This window comes from Xiphias gladius, chromosome 3, assembly GCF_016859285.1.
Source record: "Xiphias gladius isolate SHS-SW01 ecotype Sanya breed wild chromosome 3, ASM1685928v1, whole genome shotgun sequence".
In the NCBI taxonomy this organism is placed as follows: domain Eukaryota; kingdom Metazoa; phylum Chordata; class Actinopteri; order Istiophoriformes; family Xiphiidae; genus Xiphias; species Xiphias gladius.
The window spans coordinates 454,588-472,680 of record NC_053402.1 but is presented as its reverse complement, the minus strand read 5'-3'; the positions used below and the strand labels follow the sequence as shown (position 1 = coordinate 472,680).

Below are 18,093 nucleotides of genomic sequence, written 5' to 3'. Positions count from 1 at the left end.
AAAGAAGAACGAGTTTAGTACCAGTGGCTTTATACGTTCAGTGCAGATCACTGACAAGATTCATTTTCAACATTTTGAGGAAAGTCTACTTTGAAAAAGTGAATTTCGGGTAATTCATTTATGAGCTTGCGCATGGCACTTTGTTGCACTAGTAGGGCAACGTTAACAGGCCTGCGACACGTCTGATGCAGTGGATCTGCCATGTCTACCGCAGCCAACCGTCAGTCTGCTGCCCTCCTCCGGCCACATCTGTCTACTGCAGCTCGACGAACAGTGCAGAGGTCAGACTGGATTCTCTGCTCGCAGCCATCCATCGTTTTCACTCGGGGGGGTAATTTGACCTTTTGACTGTTGAAAATTAAAACAGAGATGGCAAATCTATTATTATCACATTTTATTTGTACGGATAATCGGCGCATAATTAAACGTTCAAATGAAAAGGGAAGTTGAGGAAGGAAATTGAACATTGATATCGTCAGACTCCAAATTGAAATTTAAGTACCGCAAATGTGAAACGGAAAAGACTGACCCCGATGCTACTGGGAGCTGAGCGTCTGCAGTCAGTGTGAAAACCAGCGGCAGCCATTTTTACAGCGCAGTCACCCAACTGTCACGGTAAACTTGGAGCCACTGGAGCTTCCGTAGGCTAAGATCCAACTCGCACCTGCTACCCATTAGCTTTGTTACCGGTATTCGCGTGGGCCTTTTCTCCTGCAACGGCAACCAAAGGAGTTGCGTGACGTGGCATTTGTGACCACTAAGACAAACCCACATTTATACTCAGCTCCAGCAGACAATTGGTAGCTGATTCAAATTCACCCGATTCATCTCGTCACCGGATACAATAAACATCTATCCACGCAAAGGTCGTTACCTGGGAAGCCCGACGTGGTGCGGGGTTCATATACTTTGATTGAACAAATGTATCTTAATACACAGTTACTACTGCGTTACTGTTACTTACACTAACATGGGCATCAACGCAATTTTTGACACTTCTCAGAGAAAAATAATCAGCAGTATGCTGTGCTCCACATCAGACACAGCTCTCGATAAATAAAATTATAACCAGAGGCCCCGTGACTGTTGGTAATTATAATAATGACATTATTGAAGAGCTGTGAATACTTTTCTGATATTAGCCTCTGAGCGTTAGCTACCAATTGAATTTAGTGTTGCAGTTCCTCGCTGTGACCACCGGATGGCAGTGAACACTGCTCTTAACTATTAACACACTCGGGTTAGTTAAGCAGCTTCAGTGACGGAAGTACCGCAGTGCCACATCCGCTGAAAAGTTTCAAAATAAAACACCCTCTGTTGTGTTTGGTTTTTGTCCTATTTAGATGAGCATAGTGGAGCCATGGTGATATTATGTTAGTGAATGTATTGTGTTTATACTAGTGAAGTTGTCTGGAATAGGTTTTAAAAAAAACCCCTGACATGGAAATGACAGAAGATATTGGTCACACAGAAACCGCTGAACACAGTTTCCTGTCCTTCGTCTATGGTGGCGTTTCTGAGCAGTCGTCAGAAGTGTTGACCACAAGGACCTGGACGTTAAAGTGGTAAAGCGTCATCAAATCCACTGCGCTAGAGAATTAAAGAACCTGATTTAGAGAATGGGTCTAGCCTACAATTCCCACAATGCAACTCGATAGCACCTGTGGAAAGACCCTCCCGTCCTAATATAGCCTCCGTCCTTCAAACTCACTTCCCGCGCTCGTTGTAGGTCTTCAAAGGTTTCGACCCGCCGCTTCAAACGCGAAGAGGTGGAAAGTGCATTAACTCTCGTACTGTTGTCAGGTAATGGCTTGAGTTACCAGTGCTTCCATTTTCCTCGACTGCAGGGCCGTTCTTCTTCTTCTCCCACTCACCTGCAGAGCTGCAGGGCTACAGGTGTTGCTCTTCGCCTTTGGCTGACCCGACCACTCGTCGCCTTATCTCCATGTTGGAACCGAAAAGCCCCTTTGGACCGAGTTGCCACCGAATCGGGTAAAGAGTGAGCTCAAACAATAGGTCGGATGATGCTTCTCATAGGAGGCCCACTGGCTGTTTGGCTCGCTGGTCACATGGGGGACACCCCACAGTCCGTCGGGGCATCAACTGGAGGTCGAAATGGCGTCACTGCGGTTCAAGTGGTCTTAAATGTGGACCACCTAAGGGAAGAGCAACTCCCAACACACCTGATGGGACAGAGGGGCGAGGGAAAAGGGTGTAGGTAGACAGAGAGAGGTGGAGGAGGAAAGGGAAATTAAAGCAGGAAAGGAAAGGAGGAGATCAGGAGGGCATGAGAGAGGGAGGGAAAAACAGAAAAGGGAGGAGGGGGAAGTGTGAGGCAAGGGACGCAGAGGAGAAGGGGTGAGAAGGAGAGAGGGATTGAGGAAAACAGATGATGAGAGGGAGGAGGAGGAGGAGGAGGAGAGGGAGGAGCAGAGCGGAGGCAGGCACTCAGTCTGTTCACTCGCAGGAGGAATCAGCGGCAGCAGGACAATGGAGCGTCTCCCCCACGGATCCTAACGGGCGCCGGGCGGTTTCCGACAAGCTGCAACACAAGGTACGACTGACGGGGCGAAGCGGGACAGAGTCTCGGGTAGTCTCGGTCCAGACCGTGTTAACCCTGCGTTAAAATCCGCCGTTTGTCCGCGAAAGAGGAGGGGCTGCAGGAAGGAAGCGACGCAGCGCGGCGCAGCAGACAGCCAGCAGGGCCTGCCGAACCCACCGCCTGCCTCTGGGTCCTAAACCGGCCAGTGACACGTTAGAGCTCAGACAGCTTCAGCTGTTCACTCCTCACTGTCCACTGTCGGTATGGGCTGGGTGTTACCGACACGATAAATCGAGGCAAGGAAAACATCCGGAATTCTCTCGTTTCCAGAAAGAACGTCACGCAGAACTCCTTTGCAAAACTCGCTGTTTTACATTTCCGCGCTTCCCTGCAGAAGTAAACACCTCTACGGATGTGAACCAAGGCTGCTTTGCATTCGTCGAGGTCTTCTGGCGAGTTCGGCCTCCGAATGATCGATAAAACTCTGTTTAATTCAAAATTAAAATCCAATCTTTTTGTGCGCGCACAGTGCACGTCGCTTTCCCCCTAAGTGTATTTTGACTGAAGGTGAATAGAGGGACGACACGCGAACCACAGATAATAGTTGACCTTTAAACTCTAGTAAACGCTTCTCTATTTATTACATACACGCCGAATTAATGAGCGGGACGTAGTGATTCGCAGTAACTTAAACGTTAGTCACCGAGAAACATTTACTTGCTAGAAAAACAGCGCCTCAAAAAACCACTGTTTTTGGATGGAAGTTCGTAGCGAACAGCATATGTCGGGTATGCCAACAAAGCCTGTCTCTAGCCAGCAGCAGCAGCAGCAGCAGAAGCAGAAGCAGAAGCACGCAGTGTGTGTCTGCCAGAATGCGCTTTAGCACTAGACCAGGACTGGGAGTCTCCCCTACAGATGCAGGGATTGTGGTGGGAATAGACGGAGTCATTGTTGCTGCCATAATGTACCTTTGGTTGAAAACTGCGTGCGTGACGCACATAGACATGCAGTGATGCAGAGATGCTGTGCAGGCATGGACGACTTAAGACTTATTGTTACTCATGTCTGAGCGGGCAGCATGTTACCATGTGAGAGTAGAAGCAAGCAAGCAAGCGCGCGCACACACACACACACACACACAAAGACAGATGTGACTGGTTGCACAGAGCTCAAGTCCTCATTGTTACAGTACCTGATGAGACAAGGTCAATCTTGCCATCCTAACCACCCAAACACTTCACACACCTTCACACACATTTGTCATTTAGAAAAACACAGGGTCAGCTGTTTGTGTGTAGCCTGTATTTAGTGGAGGGAGGGGCTTTTAGGGGAGCTCCCATCAATAGATGAGAGGTCAGCAGTCATTTGCCTCCCTGAGGTTCGGATGATTGGTGCAGGCGGGCGAGCGGCGGTTGTGCCGGGATGTTTCTATTTTAGCTTGTATTGACCTGACTGAGACAGTGTTTGTATAATGTTTGTGGGAGGCAGGAGGAGGCTGCTCATCCGTATCTGGAAGGGATGACTGGATACAATGCACAGGAATCTAGTTACAGAACAGACAGGTAAGGTTGGGCAGAAGTGATTGTAGAGAAGTGCCAGAGGCTGATCAGAGGAACTGAGGCGAATCAGTGACAGAAAAATGCTCACGGCTGGAAGCACAACACACTGCGTGGTAGTCTTTAATGGACTGATATCGGCTTTTAAGACTCCGGTTTTAATAAACCAGGATCATCCTTTTAATCCTGCACAGTTTCCTCCTTTTTATTTATTTATTTTTTTGGCTGGGTGAGAGTGATGGCATTCACCAAATAATGGCACCAAGGCTCCTAAAAACATCTGTATCTCAACCAAAAGAGCATAGTCAGGAGTGAGAATCCGAGGGACCACGAGGGATTGGGGGTCGCAGGAGACAGATGAAATGAAACCTGGGCTCTTACTGTATTTAGCTGTCGGTTGTTGTTTTTTTTTTAAACTGGTAGCAAATACCACCAAAGAAGAGATGGATAGTCCGACATGTAAAGGTGGAGTTATGGAGACCGGGGTCAGATTTTGTTTGTCCGTGTTGTGCTTTACATTGAATCTGCTCTCTGAAGTTCACATGATCAGTGTGTGAGAATCTACTGTTTGGCAAGACAGTGTCACAAGACGTACTGTGGTTGCATTGTGTGTGTGTGTGTGTGTGTGTGTGTGTGTGTGTTGGTCCTACTGTGGTCGTCAGCGCCACCTGGAGTCGCATCCCCAGGATGCCGTTCAGTAGTGTTTACGCCAGTGTTTATTTTATTTAGCCTTTTAGTTTATTCTTCAAGTTTAACCTCCCTAAACGGCGTAATTCTGTAAACAATGGAAAATCCAGTTTGTTAGCGCTGCCATGTTGCCAGCAACATGATCCAACGTGTTATCCACTTTTATATTTCTGCATATTGTTGCATAGTGTTTGTACTAGTAGCTGCTGTACTGATAAAAGAGTGGAGTTCTTGAGTGAGTTTCTTTACTGCTTTCTTACATTTTACAGACCAAAAGACAAATTAATTTGGGAAAGTATTGGCAGATTGAGCAGTAATTAAAATACCTGTTAGTTGCAACTCTAGTTTAAATATCTGTTTGAAGGTGCACTCCAGGAAGATCAGTTTATTAGTTTCTAGTGGTACTACACAACCTGTTCTCTGTGGCTCTAAGGGGAGCTCTCTAAAATCTGAAGGGGGGGGGTCCAAATGTTGCAAAAATAGTTTTTGCGCTCGGCTGAGGTGTAAATGTTGGTGTATCGATTTTTAAAAACAAAATGCGACAAAGTGAAATGGAAAAAAGACTAAGTGGATAATTTGTGAAATAAAGTGAGCATGTGACTTCTTTGTCACGTAAGTTTCCAGTGGAGAGAGGAAAAGTAGCAGCAGATGAAAACGTCAGATATGATTTTCTACCGTTTGAGGTCTGACTGCTGAGCTCTACGAAGGACACTGGACTGGGTTGAGGCTCTTGAAGACGTCCCACCTGCCACCAGAAAGGCTTCTTCAGTTCCAACGGACCGGTGGGGAGTCCCAGGCATTTAACCTCTTTGGGGTCGTTAGTACCTTGAGATTCGTTGAGGTCAGATGTGAGTCATTGACCCACCTGGCAATAGTGTTAGTCGTTAAGGAATAACAATGTTGTTCCATTAATCGTTCTTTTCCCCTCTGTCTGTTCTGTATCTTTTTGTGGCTCTGACGAAGGCCCGGTTTGGGTAACACACGTTTTAAGTGCTTAATTGATGTGTTTTTGCGCCTCCTCCTTCTCTTTCCCCTCGGTCCTCGTGGCCGCGTTTTGGGCCCGATGGTGTAGGGTTCTGATAACCCCCAGCTTGTGCTCCAGTGGCTGGTGAGAGTCAAAGAGTACATACTGATCTGTGTGTGTGGGTTTTCTGTATACTTCAATGTTGAGGCTTCTGTCATCTCCAGTGTGCCCCTCACAGTCCAAGAAGGCCAGACTCTTTCCTCTGAAATCCTGCCCAGTGAACCTGATGTTGTTGTCTACCGCACTGATGTGTTCTGTGAAGGCTTCCACTTCCTGTGTTTTGATTTTGACCCAGGTGTGGTCCGCGTACCTAAACCAGTGGCCGGGAGCAGTTCCTGTGAAGCAGACCGGGGCTGCGCTCTCTACTGCTTCCACATAGAGGTTGGCCGCTATTGGAGACGCCGGTGAGCCCGCGGCACAGCCGTGCTTCTGTCTGTAGAAACCCTCATCGTACCGGAAATAGGTGGTAGTCAGGCAGAGGTCGAGCAGGGCATAGATGTGCTCTGGGCTGAGGTGGGTTCGATTGGACAGAGTGCTGTCCTGTGGCAGTCGTTTCATCCGCAGTGGTTCAACGCCCCCCTACTGGACATAAACAGTAGTGGATGGAAACGCACATTTTTTCACATTTTCTTTGCAGATTTTCTGAAACATTTGGTTAAAATTTGGATGGAAAATTGACGAGGGGTTATTTCAGATTAGGCTTGGGACTTCAGAATTATCACAGAAAGTCTGCATTGCAAACGCGTAGAGTTTGAAAGACATAACTTTTAGCAGGCAGAGATGCTACTGATCCAGTAGGATCCAGTGTTTTCTGAACTTGTCCTACATTAGGGACAATAAATCAGGATATCTCAGCCACTGCTGCTCGAATTTGACCATTCTTTTTAAGACTCTCCGTTGTAAGTCTATGCTAAATGCTAAATTGTTGGAGCAACCCTTGCATGGTGTGCAATGTTGTCCACACTGCATTGAAGGTTGTTTTAAACCCTGTGATGTACATCCTCGCTCCACTCGATTTTCAAAGCGGTTGAAAAGGCTCATACCCCAGACACACAGACCCAGATCTCAAAATGTTTGGAGAATTTCCCCGGTATGCGCCGGTCTGTTCAGAGGAATGTGTGGTGACGTATCTCTGACTCCCAGCTGATAAGGACCAACCGAACGCAACATTAAGCACTGATGACATCACTCAGCGCTGTTGCAGGGCATCCTCATTTGGGATCTTTGGTCGCGGTGGAAAATGTGACGTTAGTATTTGGCTTGTTTAAATTACAAGGCAGGGCTGCACACTAACTGCTTCGGACTGTGCTTGTTTTGTGTTGAAAGTACTGAATTAAAGGAAGTACATGACAGTGTAAGTTAGCTCCAGTATGAATCCTCACACCTCAGCTGTGAATTTTCACACAAATCCCACAGTCTGTTGGAAAAATGAGATGTCACCTCTGGCTCTGTCCACATTTGGTTAAGGAATTGTCTGAGTTGCAAAACCATTTTTTCTTTTGCTGTGGAGTTGTGCTTGCCAGAGATGAGACAGACAGAGCCGGGCCAGCTGTTTCCCCGTTTCCAGTTTCTGCGTTAAGCTAAGCTAACTGTGCAGACATGCGAGAGGTATCGCTCTTCTCGTCGGCCGATAAGCGAATAAGAATATTTCTCAAAATGTCAAACTGGTCCTTTCAATGTGTTTTGCTTAGCTAAGCTCATAGTCTCGATTTTGTAAGCTAGTCACAAAACTGCTCGCATGACCTCAAATCACCCAAAACCAGGTAGCTGGAAGGAGAGAAGAAAGAAGAAAGTCTGCGAGTTTTTAGGGAAGATATTGAGCTAAATAGAGCGCCAACATGCTTGGAAAGACGGAGGCTGAGAGCAGCTTTACATTTTTTAATGATGATTTCATTATCCAATTATCATGATTTGATAAACATTTTCCTGAGACCTCTAGATATCTACATAGGATTTCTGTAGTCACAAATTTTTGTGCTCACACTTTCAGATCATCCTGCTGGAATTTGGTCTCAGTCAGTAAATGTCCTCTGTGTGATTTGACTGAACTCTGTGCGTCTGTGAGATTATGGCTTTGATGTATTGCAGGGCGCTGCTATAAGATGGAGAACTAGAATTCAGACCTGATGAACGCATCGTTCGTTACTGTGGCGCGGATCTGAAAGCATAAGCTGCAACGCAGTCACCCGGAAAATTAGATTGTGATCATGAGAAAACCGTTTGATATCTGGGGACCATGGGAGTCTCCGCATTCACACGCTGACCGTGTCACAAAGTAGGTTTGGCATTCAGAGCGGCAACACGAAGACACACACGACATGTGAGGTCACAGTGCGTCATCGTTTTAATTGGATTATTTTGACGGCTCCTGGGGCGCCATGTGGGTGTTTATGAAACACACAGTGAAGCAGTGTCGGTGCTATTTGCTATTTGATGTCATCTTTGGCAATAGGTTTGCTCATTTTCTGCTTATACACTGTTATTCTCCCCTGTTTTCTGTTCTTCTGCAGGTTTATACTAAGGCTGCAAGTAACGATTATATGCATTATAGATTCATCTGACAATTGTTTTCTTGATGAATGGATTAGTCAATATAAAATGCCAGAAAATGGTGAGAAATGCCAACTGGACATATTTAAACAACTTGTGTCATCCCACCAACAGTACAAAACCTGAAGGTATTTGGTGTATCCAACAAATGTTCACATTTGGGAAGCTGCAGTCAGATCTTTTGGCATTTCTGCCTAAAATCTTACTTAAATGGGACAAACTGGTGTTCTTGTGGTTTGAGGCTCTGACTGTGAACCGCAACATTTCCTGTTCAATTCCAGCTGTGGACCTCTTTTGCACATCATTCTCTGTCCCACTTTCTCCCCTCATTCCTTGTCAGCTGTCTCTGAATTTAAAAAGAGGCATAAATGGCCAAAGCACACACACACAAAAAAAAAAAAATTACTTTCATGATTTTTCATTGTAAAAATTGTCATTTTTAACAACGATAGTGTACCAACAGCTCAGAGACAAAACTGCTGCACTGACACAACACAACATGTTTTTCCATATGAAGCATCACAATCCCTGCAGTCTTATCAAGATTAATCAATTGTCAATCAGCAAATTGACAATTGATTAATCGTTTTATCGGTTTGGACCAATCAGCAAAGTGAAATGGGTCGCATTAGATGCGATGATTAGCTATAGGGTCAGTGTCACTCACTGCGGCACTTTGTTTCAGGACAAAGAGAGGTCGGTTCATCACTGGTTTGAACAAGTTAGTTACAGTAGTTCTTTCAAGCCGGCCTCTGACCTGAAACAGTTCTCTTCTCTCGTCTCGTCTCGTCTCGTCACGTCGCGTTACGTCTCGTCATGTCTCGTCATGTCTTGTCTCTTTTCCTCTCTTCTCTTCTCGTCTCGTCTCGTCTCGTCTCGTCTCGTCTCGTCTCGTCTCGTCTCGTCTCGTCTCGTCTCGTCTCGTCTCGTCTCGTCTCGTCTCGTCTCGTCTCGTCTCGTCTCGTCTCGTCTCGTCTCGTCTCGTCTCGTCTCGTCTCGTCTCGTCTCGTCTCGTCTCGTCTCGTCTCGTCTCGTCTCGTCTCGTCTCGTCTCGTCTCGTCTCGTCTCGTCTCGTCTCGTCTCGTCTCGTCTCGTCTCGTCTCGTCTCGTCTCGTCTCGTCTCGTCTCGTCTCGTCTCGTCTCGTCTCGTCTCGTCTCGTCTCGTCTCGTCTCGTCTCGTCTCGTCTCGTCTCGTCTCGTCTCGTCTCGTCTCGTCTCGTCTCGTCTCGTCTCGTCTCGTCTCGTCTCGTCTCGTCTCGTCTCGTCTCGTCTCGTCTCGTCTCGTCTCGTCTCGTCTCGTCTCGTCTCGTCTCGTCTCGTCTCGTCTCGTCTCGTCTCGTCTCGTCTCGTCTCGTCTCGTCTCGTCTCGTCTCGTCTCGTCTCGTCTCGTCTCGTCTCGTCTCGTCTCGTCTCGTCTCGTCTCGTCTCGTCTCGTCTCGTCTCGTCTCGTCTCGTCTCGTCTCGTCTCGTCTCGTCTCGTCTCGTCTCGTCTCGTCTCGTCTCGTCTCGTCTCGTCTCGTCTCGTCTCGTCTCGTCTCGTCTCGTCTCGTCTCGTCTCGTCTCGTCTCGTCTCGTCTCGTCTCGTCTCGTCTCGTCTCGTCTCGTCTCGTCTCGTCTCGTCTCGTCTCGTCTCGTCTCGTCTCGTCTCGTCTCGTCTCGTCTCGTCTCGTCTCGTCTCGTCTCGTCTCGTCTCGTCTCGTCTCGTCTCGTCTCGTCTCGTCTCGTCTCGTCTCGTCTCGTCTCGTCTCGTCTCGTCTCGTCTCGTCTCGTCTCGTCTCGTCTCGTCTCGTCTCGTCTCGTCTCGTCTCGTCTCGTCTCGTCTCGTCTCGTCTCGTCTCGTCTCGTCTCGTCTCGTCTCGTCTCGTCTCGTCTCGTCTCGTCTCGTCTCGTCTCGTCTCGTCTCGTCTCGTCTCGTCTCGTCTCGTCTCGTCTCGTCTCGTCTCGTCTCGTCTCGTCTCGTCTCGTCAGCCATCTGTTATCATTGGTTAGATATCATTGAAAATGATTCATCGCAAATATAAACGATCGATCCGTCTGTCTCTCTGTGTGTGATTCAGGAGGTGAATGTAAAACAGCTCCAGGATGCTGCCGTCCTCATCCCTGCTGGCCTGTTGTTCATCAGGGGGTATCTGATTTACCAAACATGATGAAGACTGAGCCCACATCGGCCACGGGGGGCAATGGGGCATCAAGTGGGAGCAGTGGGGGAAGCGGGAGCTCGAATCTGCGGAGCCCCTCACCCCATCGCAACGCCTATGAGGCGGGGCTGGCGGCACTGAAGAAGGCCACCGACCACCTCAACAATGCCGCCAACGGAGGCTCGGACCCCGCCTCTAAGCCCGCTCCGCTGCCCCGCCCGACCGCGAGGGGCCGGAGATATGGATCAAACGTTCACCGCATCAAGAACATGTTCATGCAGATGCAGTCTCCTGGCGACGAGGAGGACGGAGCCAAAATGATTGGTAAGGTGTCTCACCGGTTGGATTTTTGCTAAAGCTTTTAAATAAATAGCGTTAGGAGAATTAGAACGAGATTATGGTGATAATTATGTTGTCAGCCACTACTTACATTATAATTCCTGATCTTCAACTTGATCCTTCCTAGTCAGTCCGCAGTCCTGGCTTTTAAAGGCCCCGCACACCCACACAAGTGTTGAAATACTCTGGCTGTTTAGACTGGTAGTCCAGTGGACGTTGGGTGGAGCAGTTCTTGGAATCAACCATTTGCTTAACGGCTTCTCTGAACAATGATTGTCCAATCATAGCTTTGCGGCTGTAACTAGGCACAGTCAGGTCTGTCAAGTTTTGAGTTCTCCACGTTTCAGCGATGCGCTGGGGGCTCTAGTAAGAACTATACTCATCGTCTAAGAGTTTAGAGTCTTGTCTTTTTGAGAATTTCCAAAACCAAAAACATAGAAGGGAGTAGTTTAATGAATGAAATAGTCTACCCACCTTTTATATAAGTTGGCAATGTAAGCATGTCTGGCTAACTAGCTTCACATCCTCAGCTGTAACCAATTACTAGTCTGAAAGTTAGCATACTATTAGCTAAGTACATTATTTGTGGGGTAACAGGTTACGCATTCATGACTCTCATCTGCTCTTTGGTGGATTTGTGAAGTTGACACTCCAGTAACCCCAGCCAAACTCATTACCGGAGATACTACCTGAGTGGTACGTTTGCCAAATACTCTGGGTAGTCCACATGCTCAAAGCCTTCATCTCCTGCAACGATAAACCTGAACCTCTGTCTTGCTTGTCCAAGAATGTAAGCTAAGCATCCAAACAGGGTTATTTTAGAACAAAATTATGCTCTGAAATTTCTCTTCTTCATATTTGTAATACTAGGGCAAAGTAGCACTCCGTGGCGGCATAAGAACAATTCTGTTCCTTTATTTCAATGTCTTCAACATGAATAATAAACTGGGGATGATGCTAACTTTTGCCCGGGACCTGCAGCCTTACCTTCAGTCATTTAGCATGACATCGTGTATGTAGCCATCAGATTAAATGCCCTTTTACAGGGTTCTTGTTTTAACACGAGTCAGTTGGTTTTTTAACCAATACACAGAGCTACCATTAACCTAATTATCTAGCAAGCTAAGCTAAAATCAAATCTGTAACACTTTTCAGTGACATTTCAGCCATGTTTGCTGATGTCAGAGTAGACCGGAACACAGAAAGAGACAGTATAATTGGGCGTATTTTAAGCATAATATTGTGCAATGAATGGACAACAGATAATATTCACCGAGGACCAATTTTCTTTTGGTAATACCTGCTTAAACTCTGTGGTTTTCTCAGGTCAAAGTAGGTGAAGAGTACTTAATGTTCTTGAGTAACTTCTTTTAATTAACCTGTTTTTTCATGCAGTAGTTGAAGTAAAGAAAGTTAATTTCTAATTACTGTTTGAGCTGTTTTCACATCAGTAGAGAACTATGTACTACATATTTAAATTTTGTTTTCTTTGAATGGAACATCTGAGACTCATTTACTCAGGAGGAATCAGGAGTCATACCTCAAATTTCTGCTTTTAATTGTATTTATACTGTGATATTGTGTGCAGTGAAGAATAAAGTTTTAGTTACATTACCTATGGTTACTTGAGGCTTCACTTCCTGTCCATTACAACATAGTTAAACCAACTGACAAACCAAAGCGCAAAAACAAAACAGAGAGCTCACAAAGTCACTTCTTTAAATTGATGCTGTCCTTTTGTACTCAGAATAATATGGAATATTTAGAAAGTATTTGATCAGAATGTTTAGGATGAAAAACCTTTTAAGGTGAAAGAAAATGAAAAATGTCTACAATCATAAAACAATATGAAAAAAACCATCTACACTGATGTAATACAGTAAGCGGAAGGAGGACAAACTCTACTCACCTACTCTTAAAGGCCCATTCTGGTTTATCCCAATGTAGTTTTGTAGCTTTGGCCATCATCTCAGTCACTTATAGTAGTCAACTAAGTAATTGTTGAAATTTGACACACAACAACATTGCTACCCTAAAGTCCAGGTGCTCATGTTTCATTTTCCTATCGGACATTTCTCACTGTGGTCAACTTGGTCTGTACAGTGTTAGTGTAAGTCTTAGAAACAATGGTGAAAATCATGCCATCAAAACCTACGCTGTGTGAAAATTGAATGTTTCCCTTTCCCAATGAACTTTGCTGTCACTGGCAGGTAAAGAGCAGGCGGTTAAACTGTCCCTACCAAGGGCATCCAGCCTCAACGAGAACGTCGACCACAGCGCCCTGCTCAAACTCGGGGGCACGGTTTCAGAGAGGGTCAACCGGTTTGACTCTAAAGCAAGCGGGGAGGGTGTGTGCTCTTCCATGGGTCTCTCCAAACTGCAGGAGACCAGGAGGATCTTCGAGCAGCGGACTCTACAGGTCAGAAAGCTCTTTGTTTTACTTGCTTGTGTGTCGTATTAATATTTGTGTACGTACTTGATTTTTATTTCATCCAGTCAGCAAGAAATCAACGACTGACCGACTGACTGTTTTTGTCTCCTGCAGGAGAAGCAAGCGGCCACTAACCGGATCTTGCTGAAGAAGGAGCGAGCATCAGGCTTCCAGGGCAGCCGTCTAGACGTTGTGGCTCGCTTTAACGGCTCCACTGAGGCTCTGGACAGGCTGGACGACCCCCCTGCTCACTCTTCCGCTACTGTTCCTGCTGCTGCAGATTCAGTCGGGCCCGGTGAGGCCGTCAGCCCCACCGTGAGCCAGCTGAGTGCCGTGTTCGAGAAGGGTGATCTGCAAAACAATCTCTACCTCCCCCAGCGTCGGTCAGCCCCTGCCCTAGCACCAAAGCCCAAACCTCCAGCCAGAGCGGAGGCTGTCGGCAGGAAGGTGTGGCGGATGTGCTTAACTTTAAAAGAAAATCAAGAAAGGAAGCCTGTTGAAGTAAAGTGCATAAACCAAAAGCTATCAATTGATAGATGATGTCTCCTTGTCTTTCTCTCTTACTCTCTCAGGAGAAGGTGTTGCCTCCAAGTAAGGAGGACCCCGAGGAGGAGGCAGTGGAATTAGTGAGCACTCAAGCAGCAGAGCTACCAGAAGTGACGGGTTCTCTACAGGGGAGCATAGGAGTGGTGGCCAGCGAGGAGAAGGAGGGGTTCAGACAGTCAGGAGACCAGCTCTCCAGCTCCTCCTACTCCTCGTCGTCCTCAGTGGCTGTCACTTCCTCCTCTTCCTCTGCAGAGGCCAAACTGGAGTCAGAGGCCCAGCCAACAGCGACTGAAGCCAGGGGCTCAAGTACGGTGGTTGCCCCAGAGCGGGAGCCACAAGCTGATGAGCAGGATGGCTCTACTGGGGGGTCCGAGGCCGTAGCAAGGCTTGTGCAAGCAGAAGTTCATGCCTCATTGGAAAATGGAGAAAAAGATCCTCCGGGTTCCTCTCCCTCCTCGGAGGAGAAAGGAGAGGACTTTGAGAGGAGGGGCGAGGAGGAGGAAGAGGAGAATGATGAGGATGGCTCGAGGAAGGAGGATTATTCAGAGGGGGATCTGGTGGATATCAGTGCATACAGCGGGCTTGGCGAGGAGGACTCTGGGGGGAGCCAACTGGACGATGAGGAGGATGAAGAAGATGAAGAGGCGTATCAGCCGGAGACCAGTTGCTCTGAGATCATGGGTCTCCCTGAAGAAGAGGAGCCTGCGCCATTAAATAGGAAGATTCGATTTAGCACTGAGCCAATCAAGGTGAGTGAGTTCTTCACAACTCTTGATTTCTCCTCAGTGGAGCAGTAATTTTCCCAATTGTCATCATCATACACATTTGAAAAAGTAATCACAACTACTGTGTCCCCAACCTCTTGTTGGATTTGTAGCTCTGAAGGTTCCAGTGGATGTCAGTACTTGCAGAGCTGTGCTGGAGCCAGAACTGAGTGCAGTCTGTCTGATTAGATGTTTATATTTCCTTTGTACATGTGGAAATTTTAGACTGATGGTGGCATGGGAGTTAAAAGGCCAAGGAATCACCAAAAATATTAGGATTTGTCCTCTGGGGACAGTGAATATCTCGAGCACAGGGGGGGGAATGGAGAACGGGGAAACTTTGATCTGACGGTCACCAGAAACATGAGGATTCATCTTGTGGAGACCATGAATATCTGGAGCAGATTTCATGACAAATGGACGTATAAACATTATGGGCAGTCTGCTAGTGGGGCTAAAAGCAAGAATAAGTTTGCTTGTTTCTCTTGTTAGATTTAACTTATTTGTCCTTGCTTATTTAGTGAGAGTCATTAAAAGTAATCCTTTATTTTTGTCCTGTGTTCCTTTAATTAGAACTACAGCAAAACAATATCCTTTAAAAAGAGGCTGAATGTTCTGAAAATATAAAGCTGCACTGATCAGTGTTTTTTTATATTAACAATGGATCAAATGAGTGTGTGTTTTGTGGCCAGCAACTTTACAGTGAACAGTAGATGTTGCCCCCGTGTCTGTTGGATGTGTTGATAGGCGACTGTTTGCTAACACATTCAACAGCTTTATAAGGTGATAGTAGGTTGTGTTTACAGCTCGTCAAATCAATTAACCCAGCTTTAATGATGTCAGACTATGACATACTGCTCTGTAGCTGTTTAATTAATATTTGGACACTGGTGAAGGCCTTCATAAAGAAGTACATGTGTTCTGCTATCTACCAGATAGCATAGAAACTAAAAGAGAAAAAATGGAAAGAGTAAGGAAATGACTGAAAAAACTTACTGACTTCCTCTTTTAACATCACACACACACACACACACACACACACACACACACACACACACACACACACACACACACACGGGTTGCTGGGGGGATTTTCACTCTCTGATTTCACCACAGTATATCCTGCTGACTCTAGCTCAAACTGTCAGCATGTGTTTGAACGTAGATCTTGATTAAACAGAAGCTCTTTTCTATACCGGATGGCATGCCCCCCCCCCCCGCTTCAGCAGTCAGCTGGTTGAGCACAGTGGATTGTGAAACATGTCTCAACGTGCAGAGATGGAGCTGTCACATTAACAACACATTTCCTGAGTAAGGCTATTGAGTAGCATACCAACGAGTATCACATGATAATATACCATGTGGCAAACAGTGAAGAATAGGAAACGGCAGGATTTAATGTCGTTAGGCGGGACAAAGACTGCATAATGGACACTGACAGTGAGGATCACACTGCTCCATCATGTCCACTTATGCAGGTGGTAGAAGGAGGAATTTGTTTTATTTCAGGCCAGGCGCCAGGTCAAAAAGGAGTTCTTTTCTTTTTGCTGGACATTGAAACATTTAACCACTGACCTCTTTAGCCACAGTGCAGCTAAAAGTTGATTTGTGGCCTGAGGCAGCGCTGTTTGCTACTAAGGTAACTGCTACGGTTAGCTGCCTAGCCAACCATGTCAAACCAGAATGTGCTACAGATGTGCAGCCACCTGTTCTTAGATTCAGAAGACCTTTTTGTTTAGTATCACAAAAAAATCACACACAAAGTGTCACATTTGTCCACATGTGATGTTTTATAATCAGTGTGTAAACACCATGTTGAAAACCAACATTTTTGTTGCGCTTAAAATGTCCTTAATTTCAGCCGTTAACAGAAAATACAGAGAAGATATATGTATTGAAGACAGAGTGAAGATAAAGAATTGGTTGCTGGTGATTTTAGTCAAAATGATTCAGGTGTTTGCTGGCTGCTGCTTTGAAACTAGCTTTGCAAAGGCACACTTCCTATAGCTGCCTCCCTCAGCTCTTTCTCTATCTCGGTCTCATCTCTTCAGAGGGTAATTTCACTGTGAACAATGTGCAACAGCGAGTGAGATTTATTTTAAAGCTACATTAACCATACCTAGCCACAGTCAACAATAAGCCTGAAGTGAGATCCAGGATATCAGATGTAATGTGATGAAATCAGTAGTAAACAGTTCCCATAGTTTAAGCAAGAAAACGCTAATAAACTCACATAAATGGTCATTTTTGGTATTTTGAAATAAAATTACTTGCTTGAGAAATTTGTGTATAGAGTTAACTTTGTATGTGGCTTTTCAAACCACATGCCACACTTTGATAGATCTGCTCAGGCTGGCTAACATGACATGTTGAATTCTGGTGGAAACCGCAGCAAAAAGTAGCTAAATAACTTACTAATGGAAATAAATTAAGGAAAAACTAGTTAGTGTAATGTGTTAGACCAACATGCAAACCAACCACATACAGTTGGAAGAAAATCCATGTGAACCCTTTGGAATTACTGGTTTACTTTGTTAATGCCCATGAAATGTGATCTGATCTTCATCCACAGCACAAATATAGACAAAGACAATGTTCTTAAGCTATGAAGAAACAAAGAATTCTAATCTTTCACGTCTTTACTGAACGCACCTATTAAAAATTCACAGTGCTGGTGGAAAAAGTAAATGAACCCTTGGATTTAATAAGTGGTCGAACCTCCTTTGGCAGCAGTAACCTAAAACAAGCTCTTCAGTAGCTGTGAAACAGACCTGAACAACGTTCAGGAGGAACTCTGGACCATTCTTCCTACAGAGCTGCTTCAGCTCAGATTTTCTTTGTCTGAAGTCATTCTGTGGTAGATTTACTTCCGGGTTTAGAGTCATTGTCCCGCCGCTTCACCCGGTTTCTACTGAGCTTCATCTGGCGACAGCCACCCTGACGTTATCCCGTCAGACACCTGGATAAACCTGGGAATTCATCTTCCCCTGGATGATGGTGAGCTGTCCAGGAGCCATAGCGGCAACGCTCCAAACAACGATGTGGTACTTCACCATACTTCTCTGCTGGCATGATGTTTTCGTGTTGGTATGCAGAGCCCTTTTCATGCCATAAGTAGTGCCGCACGTTCTTCCCAAACAATTCAGACTTTGTTTCATCAGTCCACCGAACATTTTCCCAGCAGTGTTTTGGAGAGTCAAACTGCTCTTTGGCAAACTTCAGGCTCTCAATGATGTTTTTTTTGGAGAGCAGCAGGAGCTTCCTCCATGATGCCCTGCCATGGACTCCATGCTCCATGCAACCACGAACCATGATCATGAGCGTATGGTAGACTCATGAACACAGATGTTAACCAGCGCCAATGATTCCTTCAAGCCTTTAGCTGTTGCTCTGGGATTCTGTTTTTTTTTTTTGTTTGTTTGTTTTTTTAACCTCTGTTTGCCTTTGGAGTCGTCTCAGCTGGACGTCCACCTCCAGGGAGAGAGTCCACAGAAATGAACCGTCTACATTTGTAGA

The 18,093-nt window shown here is 46.0% G+C and overlaps 1 protein-coding gene across 1 annotated transcript in view; it reads left to right on the top strand.

Annotated features, from left to right (window-relative positions):
• The first annotated feature begins 2,349 nt into the window (after window positions 1–2,349).
• Window positions 2,350–18,093, top strand: part of LOC120807486 (neurabin-2-like) — a 41,251-nt gene continuing 25,507 nt past the window's right edge. Inside the window, exons 1-5 of the mRNA XM_040159602.1 lie at window positions 2,350–2,554; window positions 10,417–10,821; window positions 13,047–13,255; window positions 13,382–13,714; window positions 13,840–14,562. Coding sequence (XP_040015536.1) covers window positions 10,503–10,821; window positions 13,047–13,255; window positions 13,382–13,714; window positions 13,840–14,562 — 1,584 coding nt within the window. The 5' untranslated portion in view covers window positions 2,350–2,554; window positions 10,417–10,502. The remainder of the gene's footprint in view (window positions 2,555–10,416; window positions 10,822–13,046; window positions 13,256–13,381; window positions 13,715–13,839; window positions 14,563–18,093) is intronic.